The sequence below is a fragment of the Myxine glutinosa genome, chromosome 7 (assembly GCF_964187855.1).
Source record: "Myxine glutinosa chromosome 7, kmMyxGlut1.1, whole genome shotgun sequence".
Classification (NCBI taxonomy): Eukaryota; Metazoa; Chordata; class Myxini; order Myxiniformes; family Myxinidae; genus Myxine; species Myxine glutinosa.
Genome location: NC_136267.1, coordinates 172,694,606 through 172,708,068, shown reverse-complemented (window position 1 = coordinate 172,708,068; position 13,463 = coordinate 172,694,606). Strand labels below are relative to the sequence as shown.

The window sequence follows — 13,463 nt, the reverse complement described above, 5'->3', positions numbered from 1 at the left end:
TCCTCAAGAGGAAGTGTCTCGCAATCATCAAATGACAAATGGCAAGTATATTACATTGTGAAAATTAAAGATTTCAAATAAACCTATTTAAAGTGTATGCGCACATAACTAATATTTAAGAAAAACGAAGAAATATCTCTCGGTAATTTCCTGAAACATATTTTACTTCCGGATAATAATGTTGAATGAAATCAGAAAGAACGAAGATATATATGTCGTTTTTGTGCCGACTGTCATAAAACGTAAAAGTAATATATCGTAACGGAAAAGAAAAAGCGAATTTTAAATATATGTCGACATTTTCCCCGAATGTTATTTTAGGCGGTGTATTTTCGTGTATCATCGTGGCGCGATTTTTAGAAATATATCTCGGCAATTTCCCATGTGTGTGTGAATGTTCTCAATTATTTCTGACACCGAGTCTAAAACCATCGATAAAAATTAAATCAGATGGTGAATTCGATAAAATCGTGAGGGTGACTCAATGAATGGGCTTTAGTTTTATACCGGCCTTTGGGAAATCATTTCGTTCTATAAACGGAACTTTCATGGGTTTTCTTCCCGTTTTTTCACGGGACTGTATATATATATCTATCTATATATATCTATATATATCTATATATATATATATATATATATATATATATATATATATATATATATCTATATATATATATATATATATCTATATATATATATATATATATATATATATATATATATATATATATATATATATATATATATATATATATATATATATATATACATACATATACACAGACTTGGCATTTAATATGGAATATTTTTTTTGTGGGGGTGAACTTACTTTTCAAGATGTCTTAGAACCAAAGGTTCATTGTAATTATGTTGAAATTATTCTAGATTTTGTTAATGTGACCTTTAAAAGAAACAAAAACCACATTTGACATTTCAAAACAAATAAATTGATCCTTGAAAGTGATGGAAACTGATATCGAACTCAATTCACGGACAGTACTGTGTTAAACTTCTGTACGTTTTCCAGAAGTATCTCTTTATTTTGCACATTAGCCAAATTTTTTTTTAACAAAAACAAAAGTTAAATTACGACTGGGATTACGGACAGTAAAATTACAGTTCAGTACTTCGTGTAACCCCCACAAGCATTCAGAAGAGCACGTACACGTCGAGGCATGCTGATCACGAGATTTGTCAAGGTTTGGACAGGAATCGCTTGCCATGCAGTGACAATAGCCTGCTTCAATTCATGCACAGAGGTCGGCTGCTGGTCCAAGTGGTCGATTTGACGCATTACTTCTGCCCACAAGTTCTCTATCGGATTCATATCCGGGGACATGGCAGGCCACTCCATATGCTCGACACCACGGTCAGCAAGAAAGTGTTGGATCATGCGAGCACGATGAGGCCGTGCATTGTCATCTTGGAAGACAAAGTTTCCTCGAAAGGCTGCACGAGCAAATGGAAGCAATGTTTCTTCCAGAATGGCCCTGTACTTGAACTGGTTCAGGTTTCCATTCAGAACAACCAGGTCAGTTTTTCCCCCTGCATGAAAAGCAGCCCAAACGGTCACCCCACCACCTCCAGCTTGGACTCTTGGCACTATACAATCTTTGCTGTAGGCTTCATGCACTTGTCTGCGCACTCGGACGTGGCCATCTTGACAATAGACCAGAAATCTAGACTCGTCACTGAAGATCACGTGATTCCAGTGTCCTGGCTGCCATTGACGGTGCTCTCTGGCCCACTGCAATCAGCGCTGGCGGTGTTGTCAGGTCAGGCGTGGCTTTCTAAGGGGACGCCTGGCACGATAGCCTGCTTGAACCAGTCGTTGGTTGACTAGCCTTCTGGATACAGGCACATTTGTGAGTTGCTGCCACTCAGCCCTAAGCCGATTAGCTGACTTGGTACGGCCATTGCGGACTAACCGGTGCAGCTGGCGATCATCCCTCCTTGTGGTTCTGCGGGGACGTCCTGGCCTCGGTATTGGAGTAGGGACACCCCTCTGAGCATTTCGTTTCAGGATCTTTGACACCTGACCTTGAGTGATGCCATACTGCCGAGCAATAGCACGGTGTTTCATGCCGTAATTTCGTAAAGCCACCACTCCATGACAAACAGCATTGTCTAATTGACGGACCATCTCCAGAGGAAGTGGCAATAACTTTTGGAGACGTGCAGCAGTTGTTTTCCACTAATACAGAACGCAACAACCCTTGTATACCCGACTGTGAAGCCAATAATCAAATGCACCTGTCCGTACATTTTGCCACGCCACCTGTGATATAATCCTGTTGTTGACTTCTTGCTGCGACAGACAAGCAGTGACATGGTTCTTTTAACAAATAAATCACCAAAGTGTAAAAGAAACTCACCAGATTGATATACTGAGATAAGAAAGTAAACCCAAGTCAAGAAGAAAAAAAATTCCATATTAAATGCCAAGTCTGTATATATAAACGAAAGAAGCACATTGCCCCAAGATGTGACATGACACTGATGTCATGCACATAATTATGACAACACATCACCTCCAAACAAGGATGGTGTCTGTGTGGCAATCAGGTCTTTGCAAAATGAGATTTATGCTGCAAAGTTTATCTCCCAATGTTTTTGCATTTGTTTTCCAGTGCCAAAAATGAGCTTGAAATGTCCCACTTGGAAAAACAGTGATGCCATACCACCCAACAAACATCCAAATCTCATGTCCGTATGTCAAACTTGTCACAATAGTGGTGCTGGTGCCTTCACACCAAATAGTACATTCTCTGAGTGAATGAGTCTTTGGTTACTCTTTCCGATGTTATTGCAGACAGACATGTTTGCGACAGGAAGGGTTGAAAGTGCAAGGTCAAGGAAGTTTCTTCCTCATTGGTTATGTTCGTACTTAATGATTATTTTCCAAATAATATATTGTTACGAACTGGAAGATGTGTTAAATTTTACCTACCTCAAGTAAGTTACAATTCCTAGTTGTTTAATATGAACATGAAGCCTGTCTTAGGTTCAAACCCTTGTTATGCCGTTGATTACCACCAGGTGGATTGATTCAGCCTGCTCATCCTTCCAAGGTCGGAAAAATGAGTCCCGAGTTACTGGAAAGAATGAGCCAATAGTGATATTCCTTCCCAAATTTTTTTTTGCTTTGTTCAGCCCATCAGAGAGCTTTGTTAGTCTCGCCACAAAAAGGATGCGAGACTATTTGTAATGCCCCTGTGTGTGTCTATCTGTGTGTCTGTCTATGTGTGTCCGGGTCTATATATTTTCGCTTTAAAAATGTTTTTCTCTGCAACCGCTTGGCCGGTCAATGTGAACCTTAACAAATAGGAGTGACTTCCCCTGGAGAATATTTTATTGCTAACTCTGACGTCATATGTTACATGGTATGATATCTATATTGGATTAAAGGGGAAAAAATGGTCAAAAAACATCATTTTCTCTGAAACCGCTCAACGAAACCCCCTAAAATAGGGATTTGCAATCTTCTCCAAAACTACACACACTATTTTGATGAAACTTGATCGCAACCTTTATTACCAGTGATTTACCAATATTTGTTTGGCATTAGAAAAATCGGGATATGCGGGAGTCTACGGGGGAGGGGAGTTTGCCCCCAAAAATAGATATTTTTTGTTTGTTTGTTTAAAGTCTTATGATTACGTTGGTAAGATTCTACATGCTTCCCTGTCTTCTAGCAAGCATTGAAATTGGTTTATAAAACTGTGATACTGTTTAAAATACCTTAGTCGGTGTAGTGAACTGCCTTATTCTACCAGGTGAGCAGCCAGGGGGTATTGCCCGTATTTAAAAGAAAAACCATAGGGATGACAAGGTATACATCATATACTGTATATAAAGCTCTTTCAAACTGCTGACTGACTGCTCAAACTGCTGATATTAATGTTCGGTACTTTCCGGGTGTCATATTTATGGGTAGGGGATCACGTTTGTGAAGTTTTGTGTTGATCGAGAAGGTTAGTTTTTCTATCCAAGATGGCTGCCAAACCACGTGACCTACAACATCATCATTTTCAAACTATATGCAACAGTGGTGGTAGATGATATTTTTTAAATTTCACATCGATAGGGTAAGCGGTTTCAGAGATATAATTATTTAATATTTTCCTTCAATCCAATATGGCTGCCACACCATGTGACCAATGCTGTTTTCGTGATCATCTTTTAATTGCCATGCCTAGTCAATGACATACATAAAGTTTCAAGTCAATCGATTTGTTTTTTTGGGAGAAGATGTTTTTTTTAAAGTTTTAGGTTAAATCCATTATGGCTGCCAAACCATGTGACCTATGATGTCATAAATTTAATATTTCATTCCAAATGGGTCATAGATCATGTGCGTGCAATTTCAGATTTTTTAGGATAAGTAATTCGATTAAAACATTTTTGCCTGGTTTACCACTTCACCTATGATGTCATCGTTATCATGCTTTTGTTCCCCATTGGGAGTACTTGAGAATGTGGCAAGTTTCAAATTTTTCCATTCAGTGGTTTCCGAGAAATATTTCTTTAATTATTTGCGTTTAATCCAAGATAGCTGCCAAACCACGTGACCTATGATGTCACAATTATCATAAAAACATTCTGCATGGGTGTCACTCCGACACCCTGAAAGTATCGTCTCAATTGGACATGCGGTTGCTGAGAAAAACGAGGTTTAGCCCATATGGACGGACAACAAAAAATGAATGAATGAATGATCGTTTTAAGGCCATTTTCCCCGCTAAAGCGGGGGTTAGCCTTGCGGGCCCCATGACAATCATGGTTCCCTGTTTGAGGCAATGTTTTATGGCCGGATGCCCTTCCTGGCACCAACCCTTAGTCGCCTCTTACGATGCGCAGGGATATGGTGTTCCTTTTCTAAACCGGGGTACACACCGGGATCATTCATCCCAGCAAGCTGGTACTCAATTTGCCGACCTCGGAAGGATGACAGGCTGAGTCAACCCCCCTGGCGTTAATTCAGCGATCGACCGGGATTCGAACCCAGGATCCTGGGATCCCAAGCCGGCACCCTAACCGCTAAGCCAACACCAGGACGGACAGACAACGGACGGACAACGGACGGACAACCCGAAAACATAATGCCTTCGGCCACCTTTGGGGGCGGAGGCATAAAAACAACAAGCATTCTGAGTATTGCGCTGCAATACATGTCCCCTACCAAAGTTCAAATAGTGTAGCAGCATAGCAAACCTGTTGTGCATTTTGTGATACAAGCACCAAATTTGGCACAAATGTACATTAATATGTTGCGAACATTTTCAGATATTGGGCCACTTGAAATTCCGTAATTTTTTTTTTCAAATTTTTGCAAATTTCGTAATTTCAAATTTTTCGGGTGACACCGTCACAATTTCGGTCTTCGAGGCCAGCCGATATAGTGGGGCGGCTTAGCCCAAATATTCAAAAGAATTGTGCATTTTGTGATACAAGCACCAAATTTGGCACAAATGTACATTAATATGTTGCGAACATTGTGTGGTCAGCAATGAAGACGAGAGTCTGAATTACATGTATGCAAAAGACCTTGTGAACCAGTGAAGCAAATACACGGGTAAGCATGAATTAAATCTAGGGCATGATATAATTTCCATGATGTTTACCTCTACACTCAATGGTGGAAGGAGGTAATGTTTTGATCCCAGCTTGTCTGTATGTCTGTTTGTCTGTTAGTCCACAAAATTCCAGACAAAGCTTGTAGTAGTAGTAGTTGTAGTGGTACTGGTGATAACAGAAATTGTTATATAGAACTGAACTTATATTATTATTATATGCAGAAAATAACTTCATTTCTATATGCCCTGCAGTGGACAGGTTAATTGGTTTATGCACTGAAGGGGTCACCCTGGTGTGCACTGCTGTGTTCTGCCTCACTGAGTTGTTCAGGTATGATGTACTCAGCACAAGCTTCCGGTCGGCCCAGAGGTGGGGGTGCGGGGCCTGTCACGGAACGTCAAAACAAACGGCCTGCCGGGGCCGCCCAAAAGTCGGGCGTGAGGAGCGCGTCCACTAATGGAACGCCTCTCGCTTCCCAGATCGAGGGCCACGTGGTCAGGAGAACCTCGTCCCTTCCGGTCACACTTTGCCTATCGGCCGGCTTCGAAGACCGAAATTGTGACAGTGTCACCCGAAAAATTTGAAATTACGAAATTTGAAAAAATTTGAAAAAAAAAATTACGGAATTTCAAGTGGCCCAATATCTGAAAATGTTCGCAACATATTAATGTACATTGGTGCCAAATTTGGTGCTTGTTTCACAAAATGCACAATTCTTTTGAATATTTGGGCTAAGCCGCCCCACTAAAAGTGCCATAACTTTGTCAAAAATGATCGAATATGCAAATTTATGCACGGTTGATGCTGGTTTTCAAACTTGATCTGAGGTATGCTGAGACACATGTGTGTCACGCCTCGCCTCGTTGATAAGCCCGCAAGGTCGCTCCGTGGAGCAGCCTACATGTATTGCACTGTGTGAATTATATAATTACCAACTCACGGTCTGATGTACTAGCGATTCAAGAGATATCCATTTAAAAAAAAATTTTTTTTCGTTTAATTAACGATATCTGCCAAACCACGTGCCCTATCGCAAATTCCAAAAGGACATTTTAGTAGACTGACATGCTGAACAGATCTGTGAACTTTCCCCTCGATTGGAACAAAAATGAGGGAGGAGCTCGGTTTTAAAGGTTCATGCTTAAAAACGTCATAACGCTGAAACCATGTGACGCATGACGTCATGCTCGCTGACTTTTTTGTTCGTCATGGGTATGCGATTATGCCTGCAAAGTTTCGCCTCGATGTGTTCAGCTGTTGCAGAGAAAAAGGGGTTTTCGTGTTTTCACGAAAAACAATATGGCGGCCGAACCACGTGACCTGTGACGTCATAATTACCATTCAAATGATTTACAGACCGAGTCCCCCCTACGGTGAAAATTTGATCTCAATCAGTCCAATTATTGCAGAGAAAATGTTTTTTAAAGGAAATTAAAACTTTAAATGGCACTGAGTTAAGGAACATCAGAATTATCAGAATTCCCAAAGTTCAAAGTGCCATAACTTTGTCCAAAATGATCGAAACGTCGTGAAGTTCGAACTCGATCTGCAACTTATCATGAGGAAACCATGTACCAAGTTTGAAATCATTAGCATTAAGCGTTTAGATAAAAAGTCCGGAAAACTGTTCTTGGTGTGACGAACTGACAGACTGACGGACTGACGGACGGACTGACGGACTGACGGACTGACGGACGGAGGGACGGCGTGCAAACCTATAGTCCCCTCTGGTGTACACCGGTAGGGGACTTAAAAAGAAACTCGAATTGATATTTTTTTGGAATTGATATCGAACCCAGACTAGACAGCTCAGAGGTAAATGTCCACACCTCAAGGCTGTTCTGGCAGGTCCAGACAAAACACATGCCATTGGTGATGGATTTAATCCTGCAAGTGGTCTATATTCGATACAGCAACAATGTTGAGATGACTAAGGTTAATGCTCATGTACTTTTCCCTTGCTTTAAATATTTAGAGGTTAATGAGCCACAGTGGTGATAAAATTGGCATTTCAAGGACTTTCATACCAGCTGTAAAAATGGTTTTCTTGAATCCGCGCGGGTGAAAATGATTTAGGAAAATATGTCTGAGGTCTGGAGTAAAAATGGAAAATATATTCTTATAAAATGAATAGATTGTAAAATTATATCATATTCATTATTGTGTTAGTGTTTAAGGAGTAATAGCGTTTTACTGGCCATTACATGTGCACAGAAAAACGGTCCAAGAGCACCAAATAAAGATTAATGAACGGAAATAAGATGGAATTAATTAGAGATTTCGGGATAGGAAGAAACAATTGAAACTGAAACAATAAAAAGTGGAAAACAAATGAAAAAGGGAAGCAATTTTACTGAATGAACAAAGTGTGCCAAAAAAATCTTCATGTTATCCGAAATGACTTTTAGTGAGTAGATATACTGGCCTTGCGTAAACAGCTTGATCAACATTTTAAAGTTCCCCCCCCCCCTCCCTATCCCCTCCGTCTCCTATTTTATTTTTCTTAAACTCTTCACCATTTTGTGTTGATTCACATATCTGCCATTCTTGTCTTTATACCACTTTGCAACAACTTTGTAACCTGATGGACATTCATCTATTAGACATGGAATATTGTGTACAGACTCTTGGTAATTTCCCCATGTAAAATGTGATGTATGCAACATCCAGATCATGCTGCCGGGACATCTTGCATCGTCTTGTGTGGGTCATACCAAACAGAAATTTGGGGGTGGACACATCATTTATGGGTCAGGGGTCAATACTGGTAAGCCTGGTGTTAGGGTGCCGGCTTGGGATCCGAGGATCCTGGGTTCGAATCCCATTCGACCGCTGAATTAACACCAGGGGGGTTGACTCAGCCTGTCATTCTTCCGAGGTCGGCAAATTGAGTACCAGTTCCTGGTAATTCCCTATGTGTCGCAAAAGGCGACTAACAGGGTTGGTGGCAGGAAGAGCATCTAGACCATAAAACATTGCTTCAAAAAAAGGGGACCATGTTGCCTGAAAAAGGCCAACCCCTCTATGGGGAAAAATGGCCTCTAAAGGTGGTTCTTCTTCTTGGTCAAGCCTGGTAACATGATGCTTTCAAGTTGGTAAACACAAGCCTTATAATAATTGACTTAACTTGGTGGTATGTGTTATATTGAATAATAATTATCAATACAATTAGAGTCAGGGAGATGACTGATTTTCTTAATGGGGAAAAGCTTTTTAAACTTAAAAGTACAAAAGTGTATGTGTGTGTTTTCGATTACCTTGTTCGGAAAGAGGTTCTTTGGGTTCTTGCTTGACTGCAACATTAGAGATGCTGGAACTGCTGTCGGGTAAGCACCATTTATATTGAGATTCATCATGATATTCCTGTTTGAAATTCTGCCATGGATGTGATTGTATTGGAGGAATGAAAGGAGATCGGTAATTCAGGAGAGGATGCAACGATTGTCTCTGATACGGGAGATGATGTGGGAGCAACCTCGCCATCGGTGGAGCTGCCATGGTGCGACAAGGAGAAGAGACCTGTCTTTGATGCCTGTGGAATACCAACCGGAACACACAGCACATTCAAGATCAACATCATAAGCAAGGAAGGTTTCTCCCAATGTTGTTTCATGCTAATACGAAGTATATTCAAAACCATGTAGTTCATGCTAAGTATATTCAAAACCATGTAGTTCATGCTAAGTATATTCAAAACCATGTAGTTCATGCTAAGTATATTCAAAACCATGTAGTTCATGCTAAGTATATTCAAAACCATGTAGTTCATGCTAAGTATATTCAAAACCATGTAGTTCATGCTAAGTATATTCAAAACCATGTAGTTCATGCTAAGTATATTCAAAACCATGTTGTTCATGCTAAGTATATTCAAAACCATGTAGTTCATGCTAAGTATATTCAAAACCATGTAGTTCATGCTAAGTATATTCAAAACCATGTAGTTCATGCTAAGTATATTCAAAATTATAGACAATATTAACATTTTCAACAATAACATTTGGCTTCAACATTTTTGATCAGTTTTGCAAACCTAACACAAAAGGGCAATCAGCGATTCCAGATGCTCGCCAGGACATGTTTCGGTGTTTGTGTGGTGTTTATTAGCTGTTGTGATTGTGTGGTTTATTGATGATGAGGATTTATGTTCAATCCAATATGGCTGCTGAACCACGTGACCGATGACATCATCAATTTATTTCTCCCTTACAATTTTTGTGTAGATACTGCTCAATAAATTTCAAACTGATGTGCTCAAGTGTTCTACTTGACTAATTATGATGTCATAATGAAGGCATCGATGACATCGTCATGAATATATATTGTTCCCCATGGAGAATACTTGACAATGAGCCATGTTTCAATTTTTCCATGAAGCAGTTTTGGAGATATAGAGGTGCAAAGTTTTTCGGTTTTCCCAAGATGGCGCCCGTACCATGTGACCTATGATGTTATAATTAAAATTATAAATTTCTACAGGAGGAGGCGCCCCTGTGATGAGAATTTTATGTCAATCGGACAAACGGTTGCAGAGAAAAGCATACTCACGTTTTGTGCAGACAAACAAACAAACAGACAGACAAACGGTCAAACAGACAAACAAACAGACGCAACCTTCTCCTGGGGTGAGGGTTAAAAGAAAAAAAACGAGGATTGCTTGAAAAGGATACCTTCGAACTACCTTGCCCGTAAAAGTCAGTGTGCAAGGTAGTTTGGAGGTCCTTTCACCTGTGAGCTCTCTAGAACGGGTTCAATCCCCTACACTATAAACTGCCATCCTGGCACTTCGTGGGCAGGACGTTGAATGTATGAGCGCAGTTTTTTTGGAGGGAGGCGTTAAGCCAATTGTCCTACATCCTAGCATTCCCTTGCATATTTAAAAAAATCAAGCAACACCATTCAAAAAAAGGCAGGTGATGTGCTGGTACCTTGGCTAAATTCTAAATTCCTAATCTTTTCTGTTGGGGGATGGAGGGCATAGATTCACAACAAAAGTGATGCAAACCTGCAGTAAAGTGCTACTTATGCATGCATGAATAGTAAGGCTGAGACCATTCCCTTTGTTGGTGTTTGCTGAATTTAAATTTGAACTTCGTATGTTCAAAATGTGAACTGAACTTAAAAAAAATTAACCACTTCCGGTATGTAGTTATTGGTATATTGAAGCTTTTTTGTTATAAAAGGAAGTTTAATGTCGTCTATACCATAAAAGTGAAATTGTATATTTGTTTATATTTGCTTCAAAAACTATAAAACTTCTGAACCAAATCCAACCAAATTTTGCATGTTCCTGTCTGGGTAGCATATCTGGGGAGGGTTGGTTGGTTGGTTTTGGTTGGTCAACCTATTTTCAACGGTACATGGTTGGCGAAAGACCCCAATTCTCTCCATGTAAATGTGCATCGTATAGCACCGCTCGGTGGTAACCGGTATTACAAATCATCATGTTATATAAAGAAAATTCAAACAATTTCATAACATGCATTACAGTGATGTTGAAATCTAGGTGAGAATAATTCAAATTTTTCAAAATGTTTCATTTCACGCATTTTAAGCAGTGGTTCATAACAAAACATCTGACGCTGAGCTTCGTAGTGCAGGAAGTGGAAATGATTTTTGCTCGTACCATGTATAAGCAGCAAAGATGGTTTATGAAGATGATGTTAGGTACAGTCAAGTGAAAAAGTAAGTACACCCATGTAAAGTTTTGACTTTTTCACCATATTTCAACATACAGCTATTTGATCTTCATTTCAACAATATTGATAGATAAAGGTGATATAACATAACAAATATCATGAAACATTTACATTTTGTAGTCCATTGTATAATTTAAATAAACATAAATACAAATTTCGCATGTGGAAAAAATAAGTACACCCTTGGCTCTAATAGGTGGTATTGCCCCCTTTGGCAGAAACAACCTCAAGTAGGCGTTTCTTATAACTGTCGACCAGTCTCTGACATCGACTGGGAGAAATTTTTGCCCACTCCACCATGCAGAATTCTTTCAGCTGTGCGATATTTGAGGGGTTTCTTGCATGCACAGCTCGTTTCAAATCCCCCCACAACATCTCGATGGGATTTAGATCCGTGCTTTGACTTGGCCATTCCAGAACCCTCCATTTCTTTCTTTTCAGCCATTCCTTGGTGGATTTACTGGTATGTTTAGGGTCATTGTCATGTTGCAAGGTCGACCTTCGGTTGAGCTTCAACTTTCCGACAGATGGCCTCAAATTATCCTCAAGCACCCTCTGGTACAATGAAGAATTCATCGTGGATTCTATGATGGTGAGCTGCCCAGGCCCTGATGCTGCAAAGCTGCCCCAAACCATAATATTTCCACCACCATGCTTTAAAGTTGGTATCAGGTTTTGTGGTCAAATGCTATCTTTGGTTTTCGCCAAACATGTCTTCTGGTACTGTGGCCAAATAGCTCTACCATTGACTCATCTGTCCAGAGCACATTGTTCCAGAAGTGCTGGTCTTTGCCAAGGTGTTCATTGGCAAACTTTAGTCTTGCCCTGATGTTCTTTCTGGACAGCAAAGGTTTCCTCCTGGCACACCTCCCATGTAGATCAAATTTGTGCAGCCTCTTTCTAATGGTATACTCGTGCACTTTGACATCAACAGTGGCTAGAGCTACCTGTAGGTCCCGTGATGACATTCTGGGGGTTCTTAGAGACTTCTTTCAGCATCTTGCGTTCTGCTCTCAGGCTGAACTTGCTGGGTCGGCCTGGCCTGAACAAGTTGGCAGTTGTTTGGAATCTTCTCCACTTGTAGATGATCTTCCGGACAGTCGAATGATTGATTTCAAATTGTTTGGAGAACTTTTTAAATCCCTTCCCAGACTCGTAGGCATCTATAACCTTCTTTCTGAAGGCCTCAGTGAGCTCTTTTGATCTAGGCATGGTGATGCCGCACACTTCAACAACAAAGAGCAAACCAAACTAAATGTCTGAGGTTTAAATAAGACAGGTTCTTCCAAGATCCTCTCTAACGATGTTCTAATCATTTGCACCTGAGCTGGTGCACCTGATTCTAATTTTAGGTATTTGAAGTAGTGATAAATGTAGGGGTGTACTTACTTTTTCTAAATGCGAAATTTGCATTTATGTTTATTTAAATTATACAATGGACTACAAAATGTAAATGTTTCATGATATTTGTTATATTATATCACCTTTATCTGTCAATATTGTTGAAATGAAGATCAAATAGCTGTATGTTGAAATATGTTGAAAAAGTCAAAACTTTACATGGGGTGTACTTACTTTTTCATGTTACTGTAACTTCCAAGCAGATGGAAGATGACTTCGGATAAATTATAGAGTGAATAGTGCACAATGTTTGTGTGTTTTTTTATTATATTATTAAATCCTTCAGCAAAGCATGGGTAATGAACGTAGAGCAGCAATGAAGGCTGGAAAGGGTGGAAATGTGAATGGTTCGGTGGATGTGTGGAGTATCGTTGAGAGAGAGGAAGACAAATGATGAATTGCGAAAGATAATGGGAATAGAGCCTGTGATGAGAAACAGGTTGAGATGGTTTGGTCATGTGTTGGGAAAGGATGAACGTGACTGGTTGAGAAGAGTGATGGAAATGAATGTAGAAGGAAGTAGAGGACGGGGAAGACCGAAGTAGAGGACGGGGAAGACCGAGGAAGACTTGGCTAAAGGTGGTGGAGGAAGAATGTGGGCAAGGGAGTTAACAAGGGGAGCGAACGTACGAACTTCCTATAGAGGCCATTTTTCCCCGCAGAGCAGGGGTTGGCCTTTTTGGGCACCGTGGTCCCCTTTTTGAAGCAATGTTTTATGGCCAGATGCCCTTCCTGCCATCAACCCTGTTAGTCACCTCTTGCGACACACAGGGAATTACCAGTGAA

The 13,463-nt window shown here is 40.1% G+C and overlaps 1 protein-coding gene across 1 annotated transcript in view; it reads right to left on the bottom strand.

Annotated features, from left to right (window-relative positions):
* The window catches only part of LOC137418475 (ETS translocation variant 1-like), a 144,799-nt gene that overhangs the window by 35,854 nt on the left and 95,482 nt on the right, over positions 1-13,463 (bottom strand). The window contains exon 7 of the mRNA XM_078782566.1: positions 8,835-9,109. Coding sequence (XP_078638692.1) covers positions 8,835-9,109 — 275 coding nt within the window. The remainder of the gene's footprint in view (positions 1-8,834; positions 9,110-13,463) is intronic.